Source organism: Sorex araneus, chromosome 4 (assembly GCF_027595985.1).
Source record: "Sorex araneus isolate mSorAra2 chromosome 4, mSorAra2.pri, whole genome shotgun sequence".
NCBI lineage: Eukaryota > Metazoa > Chordata > Mammalia > Eulipotyphla > Soricidae > Sorex > Sorex araneus.
The window spans coordinates 48,306,127-48,324,419 of NC_073305.1; the positions used below are offsets into that span (position 1 = coordinate 48,306,127).

The window sequence follows — 18,293 nt, forward strand, 5'->3', positions numbered from 1 at the left end:
ACCGGGCAGGGCCGGGCGCGCCGGGCAGCCGCGCCGCCGGGGGCGCGAGCCGGCGCGCGGCCGTTGGCGCGCGGCCGTTACTTGTCCTGCCCTATAAACGGTCAGCGCCGCCGAGGACCCCGCGGCCGCAGTCTCCCTGGGTCGCAGTCCTCGCGACTCGCCCCCTTCGCCGGCGCAGTCACCGCGCGGGGCGGCCGCCCGTGAAGGAACTACCACGGCTTGTGACAACGAGTAAAACCCGGGGACAGCGGCACCCGCGGCGACAGCTGGGCGGGCGGCCCCGGCGGGGACAGACGACCCTCGTGCTACCTTGAGGGGCCGACGGCGGCAGCGGCGACCTCCAGCCGGCCGGCAAGCGCGACATGAGCGTGGCCCGGCACCCGCGGGATGCACCTTGAGCCCCTTCTCCAACTGTTACCTCCGGGGCGAGGTGGTGGCCACATCGACGCGTATTTTCTAAATCATTTTTTATTCTGGCGGCGGCGGGGCAGAAGCGCTTATTTATTTTTTGAGTTTTCAACTGCCTTTTACGTAGCACTCACCCAGGGAAACAACGACGTAGCCGTTTCAGGGGAGCCTCCGCCCAGGCTGGAAATCTCGAACTGAGAGCAACGGTTCTTTTTCGTTTTGTTTTTTGTTTCGGTTATTTTTGCAAAAGCCGGCGTTTGCAACGTGCCACTTCCAATGCTTTAAAGATTGCTGCGTGATCCTGTCTCTACCAGCGAGCACGTTATTCCACTCCAGGAACATCTTGGTCCAGCGATGCAAAGAACTGACGTTGCAAAGTTTTGTTTCTGTTGCTAGATGGTCGGGACTTCCCCTTCCCCAACAACTCAGCCGCTCTAGGCAGCTCCCGCGGATCCCCTAGTGCACGCCCTTCTCGCTCCTCTTCCAGCCTGTACAGGTACTTTGCAGAGAGGCAGCCCCCCACCACCCCCACACCCGCAGTGTCGGCTATACTCGGAGGAGAGGAGTAGGTGGAGGAGCAAACACGGGAGGGGCGGCACATCCTTGAGGAGCTGGCTGAGCTGCTTAGTAGCTGGATTCCTGCAGAATTGCTGGCCTTCTCTGGAGCTGCTCCCCAGCTCCTGCTAAGTCCCACTCGGTCTCCCTCTCCCCTCACACAGCCTTCCTGCAACGGGAGAAATGCGGTGTTTTGTTTTGTTTTTTTTTGTCTCCATTCACTTCCAGGGATTAAGCCCTTACCAATAAAAGGGACACTTTTAAGGGTGGGAGAGATTAGTAGATGTTAGGGTGCTTGCCTTGCTCACCATCAAACCACCCATATGGTTTTCCCAGCTTCTCCAGGAGTGATTGGAGCACTAAGGCAGGAGTAAGCCCTGAGCACAGTCAGTGGCCCAACCCCACCAAGTGACTCTCAGTCTGCTCATGGTGGGCGTCTTCTCCTCTTTGGGACTTTTCACTCAGATCTGGACTTAGGGTGGGAACTGGCCAAACCCCAAGGCCCCCTCTCTCAGACAGATGAGTAGAAGCAATGGAGCTAAAAGATGACTTGTCAGTGTCATCTTGTCTCACTAGAGCGAGTTCTTTAGCCCAAATCACACAGACTTCTTTTTCTGCCAGTGCCCTGTAGGGTTCAGACAAAAAGAGATTGCTGCTACCCAGTGCTTTTGTGCTTGTGCACAAAGGAGTTTAGCCAGTTCAAGCACCAGTTCAGAATTCTTACACTGCTGTGTGATAGTGGTCACTCTGATCTCAGGCAGTTGCCTCTGTGACCTCAGTTTCTTGGTCTTGAAAAGGGTACAAAGGGGTTCAGGAATTAGTTCAAATGCCTAGGAGAATTGTTAATGCGATTTAATAATAGTGGGCTATTATAGCATCACTACTGGCTCAGTCTTTTTTTTTTCCTTTGGCATGGGCCAGGAAGTGAAATGCACTGTTGCTTTGACCCTATGGAACTTATAGATGAAATTGCTGACCAGGCCCTGTTTATATTTTTAGCTGGAAGAGTGTGTTACCATCCTCGTAATAGTATAGAAGAATTCAAGACAGGAAAGATAGGGAGCAGCGAATGAAGACTATAAAAGAAAAGAAGACGGAACATCAAAGACTGAGGTAGAATAGATGACATGTAAGGGAATTTGAGGGATATTACCCAGTGGCTTAAGGTTTATGTGGCAGGGCTTTCCATGTTCTGGAGGCTCAAGTCTGATAGTGGGGAAGCATACTCTAAGTAGTTCCCTGGAAGCTTTCCCTCCCAGAGCTGTCCCTGCTAACAAAATGCTGGCTCAGAGCTCTGTTGCCTAAGTTCATATCCTAACTCAGTGTCCAGTGATGAGCTACTTCTTTTCTTTTATGTCTTAGTTTCCTCACCTGGGAAATATAGCAAGAGTCTTTGCTTTTTAGAGCATTTTTTATTTACATTGAGCTAATACCAAGAGTAATGCCTATCAATAGGGAAATCTTTCTTCCTTTTTTTGAGGGGGGGAAAAACTCTTAGCCTGAGGGTAGGGGTGTCACCAGGCTCTACCTGGCAGTTCTGGGAAAGAAGAGGGCATTTGGTACCCGGAATTGAACTCAGGGCCTTGCATTTGCTAGAAACATGTTCTTCTACTGCCTTTCTGGCCCAGAAATTCTTAATCAACTTTGGTTGATTTTATTATGTTTTGTGAATGTTATACCACTTAGGATTCAGAGTAGATGACAGAAGAAACAGGAGTTTGCTCTTGAATGGCCTCAGCTTACACAGGGACCACCAGGAACTGGGAACAGATATATGGTCGTCGCATGTAACTTAAACAAGTCAGTGACTATGTTTTGTGTTTTCAAAAAAGAAACAGAAAAAAGAAAATGAATGGTTATGAGATATTCTGATTCTTCATAAGCTCCTGTATAACATTTTGGGGGAAATATCCAGAATTATCAACAAGATCCTCAACCACCACCTATACTTCTTCCTTTTCTTGTATAGAAAATCTGCCAAGAATAGGAGGGTAACCCAGAGGAAGCCATCTTCAGGGCCTGGTAAGAAAGAGTAGGTTCTGTAAGATCCCAAAGAACACTAATATTTAAGTGTCATATGCAAAGTTTAAGAATCAAAACCTTTTGACACACACAAACAATTGTAGCTAACTCAAAATTTATAAAGGCCTAATCAATACCAAATAGCATTTCATTCCATCCTACCTTCTTGTCAAAACGACCTCTTCCTTTGGGGCTGGAGTGAGAGCACGATGGGTAGGGTGTTTACCTTGCACCTTGCCTATCCAAGTTCAATCCCTGGCACCATAATAAGGTGCCCTAAACCCTGTCGAGAATGGTCCCTGACCTCAGAGTCCGGAGTAAGCCCTGAGCAGTCAGGTGTAGGCCTCAAACCAAAATTTTAAAAATGACCTCTTCCCAGTATTCTCTATGTACAAAGACAGTTAAGTTCCCAAAATGAATTCTTAACATTCTTTTTATCAGTTTGTCGATTATGCCAGCAAGAACCCGGGGATCCTGAAAAATTAGGGGAATTTCTTCAGAAAGACAATCTCAGCGTGCATTATTTCTGTCTTGTGAGTATAAGGTCCCCCTTTCCTTTGAATGTCGTACAGTATTTGCTGTACATTTGTTGTTTTTGCTCTCTGTTTACTTGTACACTTTTATCAATAGCTTTTTTTTCTTTTTCTTTTTTTATTTTTAAAGAAAAACATTTTCTTTGGGCCAAAGAGAGCACAGCAGGTAAGGTGCTTGCCTTGCACACAGCCTCCAAGGTTCAATCTCCACATGATTCCCCAAATACCACCAGGAGTGATTCCCAAGCATAGAACCAAAATAAGCCTAAGCATAGCTGGGTGTGCTCCCCAAAAAATAAATTTTTTTTTAATAAGTAGATCTGTTATGAACTCTATGTGCTATCAGTCTTTAGGGACTAGAGAGATACTACAGTGGGTAAGGCGCATGCCTTGTGTGTACCCACCCCGGGCTCAATTCCTGGAATCCTTTATGGCCCCTCAAACACTGCCAGAAGTAATCCCTCAGTGCAGATCCAGGAGTAAACCCTGATCATTGCTGGATGTGACCCAAAACTAAAATCAAAATAAAATCTTTGTGTACAGTAAGTCTCTTCCCAAAATAGTCTCCCCAATTCTCCCTATCCAAAAGTAAATGCTATTTATAGTCCTTCCTATTTCCCCTCAAAACACTTCTTTTATTAGGCATAATTTGTATACTCCAAATGCATCCACTTCGAGCATACAGCTTGATGTATACTTGATGTAAACTCATTATTATTGATGAATTCAGATGTCAGAGCTAGAGTGTGCTCAGTGGTAGAGCACTTGCCTGTCTGAGACCCTGGGATTGATCCCTGGCAGTACCAAAAAAAAATCAACTTGTATCATGGGTATATCATGGGTATCTTCCAAGTAAATACTATTCCAGTCAAAATAAATATTCTCCCCACCCTAGAAAATTTCTTTCTGCTCTTTTCCATCAGAGGTAATCACTGTTCTAATATAAAGATTGCTTTTGAGGCCGGAGCAATAGCACAGCGGGTAGGGCATTTGTCTTGCACGCGGCCGACCCGGGTTCGATCCCTGGCATCCCATATGGTTCCCCAAGCACTGCCAGGAGCAATTCCTGAGTGCAAAGCCAGGAGTAACCCCTGAGCATCGCTGGGTATGACCCAAAAAGCAAAAAAAAAAAAAAAATTTTTTTAAAAAATAAAGATTGCTTTTACTTGTCTTGTGCTTCATATAAACGGAATCAATATGGTTTATACTCTTTTGTGTCTGGCTTCTTTATTTCAAGGAAAGGTTTTTAGAGATTCATACTTGTTGCTTACACATTTTACTACCTAGTAGTATTCTGTTGTGTGACTGTTTAATTTGTTTGTCATCCCATCTGTTGATAGACATTTAAATTGTTTTCATTTGGGGCTGTTATGAATAAAACTGCTGTGAACAGTCACAAGTCTTGTGAATGGATGTTTTTCCATTCTCTTGATCTAACAGTGCAATTACTGGTTTTGTACTAACTATATGATTTTTTTTTTTTTAGTAGGAGTACTGCTATTTGTTCAGCCATTGATTAAGCTGATTGAATTGGGCATGAAATCCACATAACTTTTTAAAAACATTTTTTAATTGGTTATTTGTGAGATAGACCATTACAAAGCTGTTCATAACTGAGTTTCAGTCATACAAAGATCCAGCACTTATCCTTCTACCAGTGTACATTTCCCACAACCAATGTCTCATGTTTCCCTACCACCATCCTTCAATATCCAACCCCCCAACCCCCAGCCTCCCTCTGTGGGAGGCACTTTTCTTCTTGCTCTCCCTCTCCTTTTCCTTTTGTGCATTATGGTTTGCAATACAGGTTTTAAGAGGTCATAGTGTTTGTTCATGGCATTTGGTATTTTTATCGCGGACAGTAAGGCTGGAGTAGCTTTTCAATTGAGTGGCTGATTCGGGATGTAGTGTGACTGCTAAGGCTTCTGGAAGTATGGGAGGTGGGGGAAGGTAGCCCATCCCAGCCCCAAGAAAGCCTGGAGGTTTTAGTCACAAAACCCGCATACCAGAATTTTCAACAGATTATGTCTTGGTGAGGTCTGTCCTGAGACAGTGGAGTCAGGCCGGGGGTATGGTGGCGATTTTGGATTGTGGAAGTAAGTGGTTGACTCCAGGCCAACCCACCCTCCTCCAATTTTCCCCTGGTCTGTTCAGCCATTCAAGGGTCCAAGTTTAACTGTGGCTTTTGACCTCTTTTGAGATTTATTTATGGGTCTCTGAAGCAAGGCCAGTAGTAGAGCTTACATAGTGGTGCTGGAGTTGATTTGTGAGGGTAACTACCAGTGCTTCCAGGAGTACTGGGAAATGGGGGGAGGTAGCCCATTCCAATGAGAAAGCATGGAGATTTCACTAACTATATGTTTAACCTTATGAAAAGTTGCCAAATAAGTTTCAAAGTTCTTGTACAATTTTGTATACTCCCACTGGCAATTTATGAGAATTTAAGTTGCAAAATATTCTTGTCAAAACTTATTGTCAGTTCTTTTCATTATATTCAGCTACTAGGTTATATGGCATCTCATTCTCATTGAGTTTTATTTGCATTGATCTGAAATCGAAAGATGTTGAGCTTCTTTTATATGCTTATTGACCATTCACATGTGGAGTGTATGTGTGTGTTTAAAAGTGCCTATACAGATATTCTTAAAGTTGGGTTGTCCTTTGTTGGGAGAGATGTAATGGGGTTTGAGGTATTTGTGTGGTATGTGGCCAAACCCAGATGGGTCTCTGGCACTGTACTTGATTCCTAAAGCACATTCAGGACTGATCTCTGAGCACAGAGCAGGGCATACGGAGTCAGAGTCCTTGAGCACAGCCAGTTGTGGTCCAAAATCTAAGAGAAAAATACAACGACTTGGGATTGTTTTGCTTTAGTTAGTTTTAAGAGTCCTTTAGTGCTCAGTGGTAGAGAACTTGCATGTCTGAGACCCTGGGATTGATCCCTGGCAGTAAAATAATAACAATAATAAAAATAATAATAATAGTAGTAATAATAATAATAACTATTCTTATCATGGAGATAGCATGTATATCTTCCACGTAAATACTGCTCTAGTCAAAATAAATAAATATAGAGGTAATATAACAGGACAGGTATTTACCTTGCCCAAAGTCAACCTGAGTTCAACACTCTGCTCCAACTATGGTTCCCTGAGCACCACCAGGAGTGATCTCTAAGCACAGAGCCCAGAGTAAGTTCTAAGCACCGCTGGCTATGGCCCAAACACAATCCCCAAAATATATAAAAGAGTTCTTTATATATTTTGGATACATACCCTTTTTTTGATTTACTGTTTTTGGTTTTTTCCAGATATGTGGTTTGACTGTTTTCTCCCAGACTCTGACTTACTTCTTTTGCCAGGGATCAGATCCTGGGTCTCACACAAGCAGAACAAGCATTCTACCATTGAGCCACATTGCCAACCCTTCATTTCCTCACGAGGTCTTTCCAAGAACAGAAAGTTTTAAATTTGGTTAAGTCAAGTTTACCCATTTTTTTCTTTTATAATTAGCAGTTTTCAGTGTATTCCAAGATTCACTGCCTTCACATGCAGCCCATTCATTACCTTGATGCAGCCAGGGATGCAGTTAGCAGTAGAGCACTTGGGTTGTAGGTGTGAAGCCCCGGGTTTGATCCCCAGCATTAGGGAGAAATATTATTTTTGTGCCTTTGTCACAATGAATCAATGTATATCTATAGATTTGGGTGACCTTTTTACACCAAAACCACATTGTCTTATTATTGTGTCTTACAACTAATTATTGTTATGGGGGCTGGAGCGATAGGATAGCTGGTAGGACGTTTGCCTTGCATGCGGCTCACCCGGGTTCGATTCTGCCATCCCTCTCAGAAAGCCTGGCAAGCTACTGAAAGTATCCTTCCCACATGGCAGAGCCTGGCAAGCTACCCATGGCGTATTCGATATACCAAAAACAGTAACAAGTCTCACAGTGGAGACGTTATTGGTGCCCGCTCGAGCAAATCAATGAACAACAGGAGGGACAGTGCTACAGTGCTACAGTGTTATGGGCCAGAGCCATAGTATAGCAGGTAGGGCATTTGCCTTGTATGTGGGTTTGATCCCCTGCATCCCATATGGTCCCCCTAGCACTGCCAAGAGTAATTTATGAGCATCGCCAGATGTGGCCCAAAAACAAACAAAAAAAAACCAAAAAGTATAAAATATTAATTGTAAGTTCTTCAGTCTTTTCATATTTATTTTGGTCTTTTCTGTTTAAATTTAACTTGTCAATATTTCATAAAAAGAAATGAGGTTGGAGTGATAGTATAGCAGTTAGGCTACTTGCCTTGCATGCAGCCGACCTGCATTCAGTCTGCATTACCCCATGTGGTCCTTCTGAGTCTTGCTAGAAGTGATCACTAAGCACAGAGCCAGGAGTAGGCCCTGAGTACTGCCAGATGTGGTCGAAAAAGAATAAATTTTTTTAAAAGACATTGATGCCAGAGAGATAATACAACTGGTGCTTGCCTTGCACACAACCAACCTAGATTCCATCCTGGGTATTCCATATGGTCCCTGAAGCCCACCAGGAGTGATCCATAAACAATGAGCCTGGAATGAGCCCTGAGTACAGCTAGGTATGGTCCAAAAACAAAACCATGAAACAGGGGGCTGGAGTGATAGCACAGCGGCTGACCCAGGTTCGATTCCCAGCATCCCGTATGGTCCCCTGAGCACTGCCAGGTGTAATTTCTGAGTGCAGAACCAGGAATGACCACTGTGTATTGTTGGGTGTGACCCCCCCCAAAAAAAAAACACGAAACAAATAAAAAAATTGAGATTGGTGATTACTTTGAATTTACAGATTTGGAAAGAATTGACAAAATCTTTAATCTGAGGGGCCGGAGCGATAGCACAGCGGGTAGAGCGTTTGCCTTGCATGCGGCCGACCCAGGTTCGATCCCTGGCATCCCATATGGTCCCCCAAGCACCGCCAGGAGTAATTCCTGAGTGCAGAGCCAGGAGTAACCCCTGATCGTCGCTGGGTGTGACCCAAAAAGCAAAAAAAAAAAAAAAAGATGTACAAAATCTTCAATCTGAGAATATTACATAGTTTTTTATTTGATTTTTTATTTCTTATTTTTCTTAGTGGGCTGGAGTGATAGCACAGCGGTAAGGAGTTCGCGTTTCACGCGGGCCGACCCGTGTTCGATTCCTCCGCCCCTCTCGGAGAGCCCAGCAAGCTACTAAGAGTATTGCGCCCACACGACAGAGGCTGGCAAGCTACGCGTGGCGTATTCGATATGCCAAAAACAGTAAAAATAAGTCTCTCAATGAGAGACATTACTGGTGCCTGCTCGAACAAATCGATGAGCAACGGGATGACAGTGATTTTTCCTAATGAGGAAGTCTTGCATATCTTGTTAACTCTTGCTAAATATTTGTCATTTGTCATTGCTGTTTTTATAAATAGTATTTTAAATTTTTCAAGTTTCTTGTCGACACATAGAAGTGCAATTTATTTTTGTGTAGTTATTTTGTATGCTGTAGTCTTCTTCAATTTAATCTTAAAATTCAGTATGATTTCTGTTTTAGTTTAGTTTTATAAATTCCTGAGGAAATTTTTGTGTATGAATACTCATGTCATATGTGAATAAAAACATTTGTATTTCTTCCTTTCTAATCTTTGTCTTTTTAAAAATATTTTTATTGAGGTACTGTAATTTACAAAGTAATTCATAGCACATAACTTTACAATCAGCCATGATCAAATTCCATGTGTCCTGACCTCAACCCCATCATGCCAGTCACTGTCACTGTCATCCCATTGCTCATCGATTTGTTCGAGTGGGCACCAATAATGTGTCTCATTGGAGAGCCCAGCAAGCTACCGAGTGTATCGACCCCTCGAGGCAGAGCCTCGAAAGCTACCCGTGCGTATTGGATATGCCAAAAACAGTAACAATAAGTCTCTCAATCATGCCAGTATCAGAGATTACTCCCGCCTGGGCTCTGGGGCCCTGTGGGGTGCCAGGGACCAAACCCAGATCAGCCGCATTGCAAGGCAAACGCCGTAACCGCTGTCGTATCACTCTGGCTCCTCTTTGTGTCTTTTAAATTATTATTGTTGCTTTATTATTCTTACAAAGGCCTTAAACTTACTTTTCAGTTTAGTGTTGAATAGAAGTTATGTGAGTGAATATTTCTTTATTCCCAACATGAGAAAGAACATTCCGTTTTTCTCTATTAAAGTGTGATATTAACTGTGTTTTTCATAGATAACTTTCATCAGATCAAAGATGAAGATGTTTCCTTTTATTTCTAGCTGAGGGAATCATGAATTTGTGTTGAACTTTGTCAAATTTTTTTTTTTGGTATTGAGATGATCATGATTTTTCTCTTTTATTTTGTTAATGTGGTTTGATATTAACAATTTAATCCTTTAATGTTAAACTAACCTTGAATTTCTTCTGGGATAAACCCTGCTTGGTCGTGATGTATTATCTTCTTTACATGATACTGGATTCAGTGTGCTAATATTTTATTTTATTTTTCACACATATGTACATGAGAAAGATTGGCCCATGATTATGCTGTTTGGTTTTGCTCTCCAGTCTTGGTAATTTTGATGCATTACAAGCATATACACTTTAAATATAAAAATAAACATATTAAAAATAAACATAAAAAAGGTTTCCTTTTTTTCACTCTATGCACTTAGAGAGATCTTTCCAAATATAACATATTGATCAGCTGTTTTCTGTTTAATGACAATTTGGCATTCGATATATGGATATATAAAAAAAATTAAAACAAATACCTGTTATTTAGATTTTAAGTGTGTTAGAGCAATGTTAGTTCTTTACCTTTGCACTAAAAGGTCTATTCTTTTTTTTTTTTTTTTTTGCTTTTTGGGTCACACCCGGCGATGCTCAGGGGTCACTCCTGGCTCATGCACTCAGGAATCACCCCTGGCGGTGCTCAGGGGACCATATGGGATGCTGGGATTTGAACCCGGGTCGGCCGCGTGCAAGGCAAATGCCCTACCCGCTGTGCTATCACTCCAGCCCCAGGTCTATTCTTTTTAATGCATTCAGAAAGTCAGTACAATGTAAAAAAAAATATTTCTAATCTTTCACCATTGATTTTTGCTTATAGAAATAATAAAGGTTCACTATAAGGAACATAAATAATACCCAAAATAAATAAATAAACAATACCCATTGCATAAATTATATAGGAATCACTCATATAATCTTAATGCTCCAAAATAATTAGTTTAAAGTAAATATTTTAAACCTAATTGGGATCATACAGCTATAATCCAAGGTCTTCAAGTCATTTGACCTGTAGTTAACTTGACTATCTTGTTGGATCACCTTTTCTGTGATGTTAAAAAAAAAAACCTGAGCCTTCAATACACATTATATGTAATTACTGCAGGAATTCCAGGACCTTCTCCAATTTTTTTTGGGGGGATGTCACACTCAGCAGTCTTCAGGGGTCACTTCTGGTGGATTCAGGGACCATATGGGGTGCTGGGTATAGAACTCGAGTTAGGCCTGTGCAAGACAAGTGTCTTACCGAATTCCACTGTACTATGTCTCTGGCCCTCCTAGACTTTGGGAAAAGTTTGCGTGTGGAACTGGAATACTTACATTGTTTCAATATGTGGATACCACGTTGTTTATGGATTTATAATATCTTAACTTTTTCCTTTTTTTCATCATTCTAGACTCTGTTTTGGGAGCTTTTCAGAAACAAATGGCCCTTTTAAAGTGTGTTTTTATTTTTTATTTTTCTTTTTTCTTTTTTTTCTTTTTGGGTCACTCCTGGCTCTGCACTCAGGAATTACCCCTGGCAGTTTTCAGGGGATCATATGGGATGCTGGGAATCGAACCGGGTTGGCCGTGTGCAAGGCAAATGCCCTACCCGCTGTGCTATCGCTTCAGGTGTGTTTTTAAAGACAAGATTCATTCTTTTAAAGACAAGATTCATTCTTTCCCCTCTCCCTTTGTCAGGATATTTTAAAACCCTACTTGCCCTTCCTGTGGTAGATATTCTGAGAAAAGTATTCTGTTCTGAGAGGCTGGCAGTCCAGTGGGAGGGGAGGGATGTGGATTCTACAGGCCTGCCTCCTTATTGCTGCACTGACCCTAATTTACAATGATGCTACACCCCAGTGACCTCTAGAAGATGGAACAATTAGTATCTACATTACAGGATTATGGTGAACATAAACCGAGAGTATATGGGCAGTGTTTCCCCAAAGCATTGAGCCCTTCATTGCTATCCTCGATAAATGAAAACAGTATTGCATAAAAGTAGGGGAGAGGGGCCGGAGCAATAGTACAGTGGGTTGGGCGCTTGCCTTGTGTCTAAGCAATCCCTGGCACCTAATATGGTCCCCTGAGCCCTGCCAGGAGTGATCCCTGAGTGCCAGGTCAGGAGTAAGCCCAGAGCACAGCCAGGTGTGCCCACCACGACCACAAAAATAATAAAGGTACAGAGTCAAGGTTTCTTGTGGCCTTGAGCAGTCACATAATTTATCCTATAAAACAGGGCGTTATGATAATGCCACTTAATATTATTAATAGGATTAAATGAGTTAATATTTGAAGAGTAGAGTATCCAATATTGTTTATGTTTTATAAGCTTTTGTGTATAGCAGTGGCTTTCAGCAGCTGGTCTTTGCATCATTGTCTATCTGCAGATGTATAAAGGTTGACATATATGTATGTATCCAATCAAAATCTATTTCCTAGCTCCCTTACCTTGTCATCATCATTACCCCCACTTCATAGTTTTTGGGGTTTTTTTTGCTTTTTGGGTCACACCCGGCGACGCACAGGAGTCACTCCTGGCTCATGCACTCGGGAATTACCCCTGGCAGTGCTCAGGGGACCATATGGGATGCTGGGATTCAAACCTGAGTCAGCTGCGTGCAAGGCAAACGCCCTACCTGCTGTGCTATCGCTCCAGCCCCAACCCCACTTCACAGTTTCACTATGAGTGTAAACAGCCTGGTTCTGCCTCCCTCTCTCCCTGCCAGATCCTATCTAGCAAGTTACCTCAGAGGGGCCAGTCCAACAGAGGTTTCCATGGATTCCTGCCTGAAGACATCAAAAAAGAAGTAGCTCGAGCTTCTAGGAAGGTTAGAATCCCCTGCAATGAGGCCTCTTCCTATACCTCTCGAGTCCGTTCTCCCCACCCCCACCCCCAAGCCCTGCCCCAGTTTCTAGCTTAAATATCAGGAGTCATGGATTCCCAGCTGGCCCGTCTCTTACATTCCATTCTTCTCTGGGGTAGAGCATCCTGAGTGAGGAGAAGCAGCATCGTACTGGAGGGCAGGGGGAGGGGTGGAGAATCCAATGCTGCTCAAAGCTCAGCATCAGAGTGCTCAGAGCTTTCCAGTCCACTGAGGAAAGGGAATGACTGTTGCTTCACAAAGTTTCTGTTCAACAGAATGTATTTGTCTTTCCTGGGGCTCTGGACCCTGCCTGGGATTGCATTTGCAGATCTGCTTTGTGTGCAAGAAAAAGGGAGCTGCCATCAAGTGCCAGAAGGACCAGTGCATCAAACACTTCCATCTCCCCTGTGGTCAAGAACGGGGTTGCCTTTCACAATTTTTTGGAGAGTACAAGTGAGTGATGAAGGTGGGAAGTCAGGCTATCCGTTTCCAACTTGGTATGTAGTCACTGTACAGAGTCCAGTTCTCATAGGCTGTTCTGACTCATCAGTGAATCTGTCCCTCCATCTAATCATGAGTAACAGTATCTTGGAGATTTCAGGGAGTTACTCTTGCTTCCCCTTCTCTTCTTCAATTACAAACAGCTGACATTCTTCGACAGCTGTTCGGCTCTAAGTGGGGCTTTCAGGAACAGAAGGCTGGGCAGACAGTCCCAGGAGCTTTGCTCAGTGGGGGAGCAGCTGTGAGAGGCATGAGGCTGTCCTTTACCCTGATCCATGGAGGGTCACTGGTACTGGCCTGGGTTGGATTGCCCTTCCTCAGGCCAGAGAGCAGAGAAACCGCCTTAAGGACAAATCAGAAACTAAGTCTCTCTCTTCTGCCACAGATCATTTTGTGGAAAACATCGCCCAACACAGGACATCCAAGTGGGGAATAGAGGAGAGGAAAACTGTGTCTTATGCTGTGAAGACTTATCCCAGTCAAGTATTGAAAACATCCAGAGCCCATGCTGTAGTCAAATGATCTACCACCGCAAGTGCATACAGGTGGGACTACTCTGGGACGCACAGCTGCTGTAGTTCAGAGAACCTGGGGTACACAGGCCTAAATGCAGAGGGGCTACAGGTGATCAGAGGGAGTCAGCCAAGTCTCTGGTCATCTATGCCCTGTAGGGCCTCATTCCTAGTAAGATTTAGATCAGTGTTTCCCAAATTGGGCAATACCCCACAAGGAGTTACTGGAATCATGGCAGGGGGTGGGCAGATGAGGTAAAGGGCAGTAGTGGTCCTAGGTGCTTTCTCTTTGTTCAGTTCAAGAAGACAGATGACTGGATAAAGGAACTATAGTAGATTTGCACAATGGAATACTATTTGGCCATAAAAAAGGATGAAGTTATTGCAATTTGCTGCTACGTGGATAGACCTGCAGACTGTTGTGTTGAGTGAAATCAGAGGGAGAGGAACAGACGCAGTGATTTCTCTCATATGTGGGATATAAAAAAAACTTCATAAAGGATTATCGAAGGCCCAAAGGTAGTAGAAAGCAAGAGCAGGAGAACTAGTCTGCATTAGGAAGCTGCCTCTGGGGCAAAGGTGAGGGAGGATAAGTCAGGAAAGGGGATACTAGGACAACAGTGGAGGGGAAAAGTGCTGCCACAGAGGCAGGCGGGGAGGGAGTGAGAGGGAAACTGGGGACATTGGTGGAGAGTAAAGGACACCAGTGAAGGGATTGGTGTTGGAACATTTTATACGTGAAACTAAATCATAGATATCTTTTTTTTTTTTTTTTTTTTGCTTTTTGGGTCACACCTGGCGATGCACAGGGGTTACTCCTGGCTTTACACTCAGGAATTACCCCTGGCCGTGCTCAGGGGACCATATGGGATGCTGGGATTCGAACCCGGGTCGGTCACGTGCAAGGCAAACACCCTACCCGCTGTGCTATCTTTCCAGCCCCTAAATCATAGATATCTTTGTAACTTTATAATTCATGGTGATTCTATTAGAGAAATATTTTTAAAAGAAGGGCCTAGAGTGATTGTAGAGTGGATAGGGCACTGGCCTTGCATGCAGCCCACTCAGGTCCGTTCCCTGGCCCCCAAATGGTTCCCATGCACCACCAGGAGTAATTCCTGAGTGCAGAGCCAGGAATAACCCCTGAGCAGCATCAAGTGTGGCCCCAAAAACAAACAATTAAAATTAAAAATAAATTTTATAAAATTAAAAAGAAGATGGACTTCCAGGGGAGATCAATGATTTATTTTCCCCTAAAAAATTGGTAGTAGGTCAAACAAGTTTGGGAGTTCATAATTTTAACTGAACAACATCCTAGTTGTTGGCTAGTGCAAGTGAACTTATCCTAGGATGAGTCAAGTAGTCTCAAAATCAGCCTTGCCTCCAGGGAAGGGGGGAAGAGGCACAGGGATCTGATCCCTCCTGGGTTGGTTCTGTCAAGTCCCATGACCAGAGATGACATCTGACAGTCTGGGAGCTCTGGCAGCAGTTTGTCCCCAGGCTGTATCCTGGATTGATAGCCCTTACCCCACTCTTCAAAATTCCTTTTCCTGTCACTTCCAGTCAAGCTATCTCTGTAATATTCTTTGTGAGGTGAAGAAACAGTGTGGGGGTTGGGAGGTAACTTTTCTCTTACAAACAAAAAGCTGTTCCACTTTATCTTTCAGAAATATGCCCACACATCAGCAAAGCATTTCTTCAAATGTCCACAATGTAACAACCGAGAAGAGTTTCCTCAAGAAATGCTAAGAATGGGAATTCATATTCCTGACAGGTAGGAGAAACACTCAAGCAGGAATTGAGCCCGGGCCTGGGTGCTGTGGGTTGCTAGAGAGGAGGTGAGTGAGGAAGGCTCAGAGACTGAAGAAGGAACTGAGGCATTGAGAGTGAAGCATGAAAGGATGGAGGAAGAGCTTTTCAAAGAACAGAATAAAAGGTGCAGGAGAGAGTGGGCATAGGGGTAGAAAAGAAAGAAGATAACTTGGGAATCAGAATTCCCCTGAGGAGTTGGGATCCTGGCATTCCGGTGTTGAACTAAGGAACCCCGTGTTCACTCTTTCTGATTTAATCCACTCCCACTGTCAGGCCTCTTACTCTGGGACCCTGGGATTTCTTGCTATACTCATATGCTCACCTCTATTTTTTTCTGGTTCTTCCCATTGGACAAAGATTTTACCAACAAATTATATATATATATATATAATTATTATTATTATATTTTTGGCTTTTTGCGTCACACCCAGTGATGCACAGGGGTTACTACTGGCTTATGCACTCAGAAATTAACTCCTGGCGATGCTTGGGGGACCATACGGGATGCTGGGAATCGAACCCGGGTTGGCTGCATGCAAGGCAAACGCCCTACCCGCTGTGCTATCACTCAAGCCCCAAGGAGTGTATATTCTTTATCACTTTTTGTTCTGCCACTGCAGAGATGCTGCATGGGAACTCGAGCCAGGGGCTTTCTCAGAGCTGTATCAGCGCTATCAGCATTGTGACGCCCCCGTCTGTTTGCATGAAGAAGGAAGAGACAGCTTTGAGGATGAAGGGTAGGGAAAGACTCCTGACTGCAAAGATATCTTATAAGGTGCCATCTAGAGTGAGGCCAAGGCACTGAAATTCATTTTTTTTGTTTTCTTTTTGGGTCACACCTGGCAATGCACAGGGGTTACTCCTGGCTCTGCACTCAGGAATCACTCCTGGCGGTGCTCAGGGGACCATATGGGATGCTGGGATTCGAACCCAGGTTGGTCACATGCAAGGCAAACGCCCTACCCGCTGTGCTATCACTCCAGTCCCTGAAATTCATTTTTGTCCACAGATTTCAGAGTCCAGTTGGTTTCTAGTGCCCTTCTTGACCAGCCAGGGACTTGCTGGAACTAGTGAACAGGTCTCTGTGGGGCCTTCCCTGTGAGGCAGGACCTTTTCAGATTCACCTAATGAATGGCTGTGCCTGACTCTGGAGTCCTGGGGTCTATTTAGCTGCACAGCTCTCAAGGGTAAATGTCTAGTGAGGGGGGTGGGGGAAGGCCTTGATGGGATCAGAGAGTTAGTACAGTAGGTAAGGTGCTTGCTTGCCTTGCACACAGCTGACACTGATTCAATCCTCTGCCTCCCCAGCACTGCCAGGAGTGTTGATTCCTGAGCACTGTTTGGTGTGTCCCCCATTCTCAGGCCCCCCAAAAAGGTTTAAGGGGTTAGAGAGGTAGTACAGTGAGTAGAGCCTTTGCCTTGCGTGTGGCCAACCCCAGTACAATCCCTGGTGCCCGTGTGGTCTCTTAAGCCCCATCAGGAATCATCTCAGAGCACAAAGCCTGAGCACTATCAGCCGTGGTCCCCAAACAAAATGAAACAAACAAAAAAAACGCCTTGAGAAGCCCTCAGCAAAGCCTGGTTTGTGGCCCCCTTCCCCGAGCAGGAGTGTTATGTTTGTCCCACCGACCTTCCTTGGGTCTCTTTGTAGGAGGTGGTGCCTTGTTCTGTGTGCTACGTGCGGATCCCAGGGGACCCACCGGGACTGCTCCTCCCTTAGATCCAGCTCTAAGAAGTGGGAGTGTGAAGAATGCACCCCTGCTAAAGCAGCAGGTGGGCCGGGGGGACCTTCGGGGCCTGGGAAGGAGACGGCCATGCCACCAGACGGGGCCTTTAGTTGCTGCCTTTCATTCGTTCCGGGGGAGAGGGTTAGGGAAGGGCTGAGGTCTGCACCTGAAGAGACAGAGATTGAGTTTTCCTCTCCTGCTTCTCTTTCACCACAGACTACGCCCCTGAAAACTCAGGTGACATCCCCTCCTGCAGCAGCACCGTCCACGCTGAGGAGCCCTTCTACAGCGGCGCGGGTCTGGAGGATATCCCAGGCCCTTCTTGGAGTGATTGGCCAGACCCCTCCTTATTAGATAAACCAGAGTGTGGCGGGACGGGGCGCTCCTGGCGGTCTAAGAGTGTGAGAGTCACTAAGAAATGCAGGAAACCCAAGTGACAGCTCCTGAGTAGTCGCTGCCAAGCACATCCATGCTTTCCAAGCTGTGCTCCTTCACAGTGTTTGGGGAGGTGGCCCTTGGGGTCTGTGGGACAAGGAGAGGGTCAGCAGTAAGACGATGAACCAGAGAAAGGGAAGTCCCCAGAGGAATGTGGGGCCAGAGCAGAGTCAGACGCTGACAGGAAACGTGTTTGTGGCTCAGTGCCTCTGCTTTCTCCCTGCTTCCAAAGGGCCCTTCTTTCCTCCTACTGAGATTCTTGACCTTTATTTGGTTCTCATATGCCTCCTCTTCAGCCGCACATATTACAATACAAATAAATGTTTTCTCTCCATTGGTTTCTCCTAATAAGTTCACTCTGGAATTGATCCAGCACATCAAGGGATCTGGTGGGCCGAATGAAAGAATAGGAAACTCTTCCTTTTAATGTATAAAATTTCAGTGATTTCAACATAGCACTTTTGTATTTCTTTTTTTTTTTAATTTTATTTTATTAAATCACCATGTGAAAGATTACAATGCTTTCAGGCTTAGGTCTCAGTTATACAATGCTGAAACAACCATCCCTTCACCAGTGCCCATATACCACCACCAAAAAAAAAAAAAAAACCCACACAGTACACCTCCCATCCCGC

The 18,293-nt window shown here is 44.5% G+C and overlaps 1 protein-coding gene across 1 annotated transcript; it reads left to right on the plus strand.

Moving 5' to 3' along the window:
* Nucleotides 1-9: 9 nt before the first annotated feature.
* On the plus strand, nucleotides 10-18,017 carry PHF7 (PHD finger protein 7). Its single transcript, XM_055135946.1, has 11 exons — nucleotides 10-904; nucleotides 1,963-2,076; nucleotides 2,933-2,985; nucleotides 3,427-3,518; nucleotides 12,534-12,635; nucleotides 13,000-13,124; nucleotides 13,558-13,717; nucleotides 15,352-15,458; nucleotides 16,117-16,233; nucleotides 17,148-17,269; nucleotides 17,440-18,017. Exons 2-11 carry the CDS (start codon nucleotides 2,033-2,035, stop codon nucleotides 17,658-17,660), a joined length of 1,143 nt encoding a protein of 380 aa, XP_054991921.1. The 5' UTR covers nucleotides 10-904; nucleotides 1,963-2,032; the 3' UTR covers nucleotides 17,661-18,017.
* The last annotated feature ends 276 nt before the right edge of the window (nucleotides 18,018-18,293 follow it).

Coding starts and splice junctions, on each gene's coding strand:
- PHF7 (XM_055135946.1), top strand. CDS start 2,033: ATGAAGACTATAAAAGAAAAGAAGACGGAACATCAAAGACTGAG. Junction 3,519..12,533: donor GCGTGCATTATTTCTGTCTT/GTGAGTATAAGG, acceptor TCTCCCTGCCAG/ATCCTATCTAGCAAGTTACC. Junction 13,125..13,557: donor CAATTTTTTGGAGAGTACAA/GTGAGTGATGAA, acceptor CTTCTGCCACAG/ATCATTTTGTGGAAAACATC.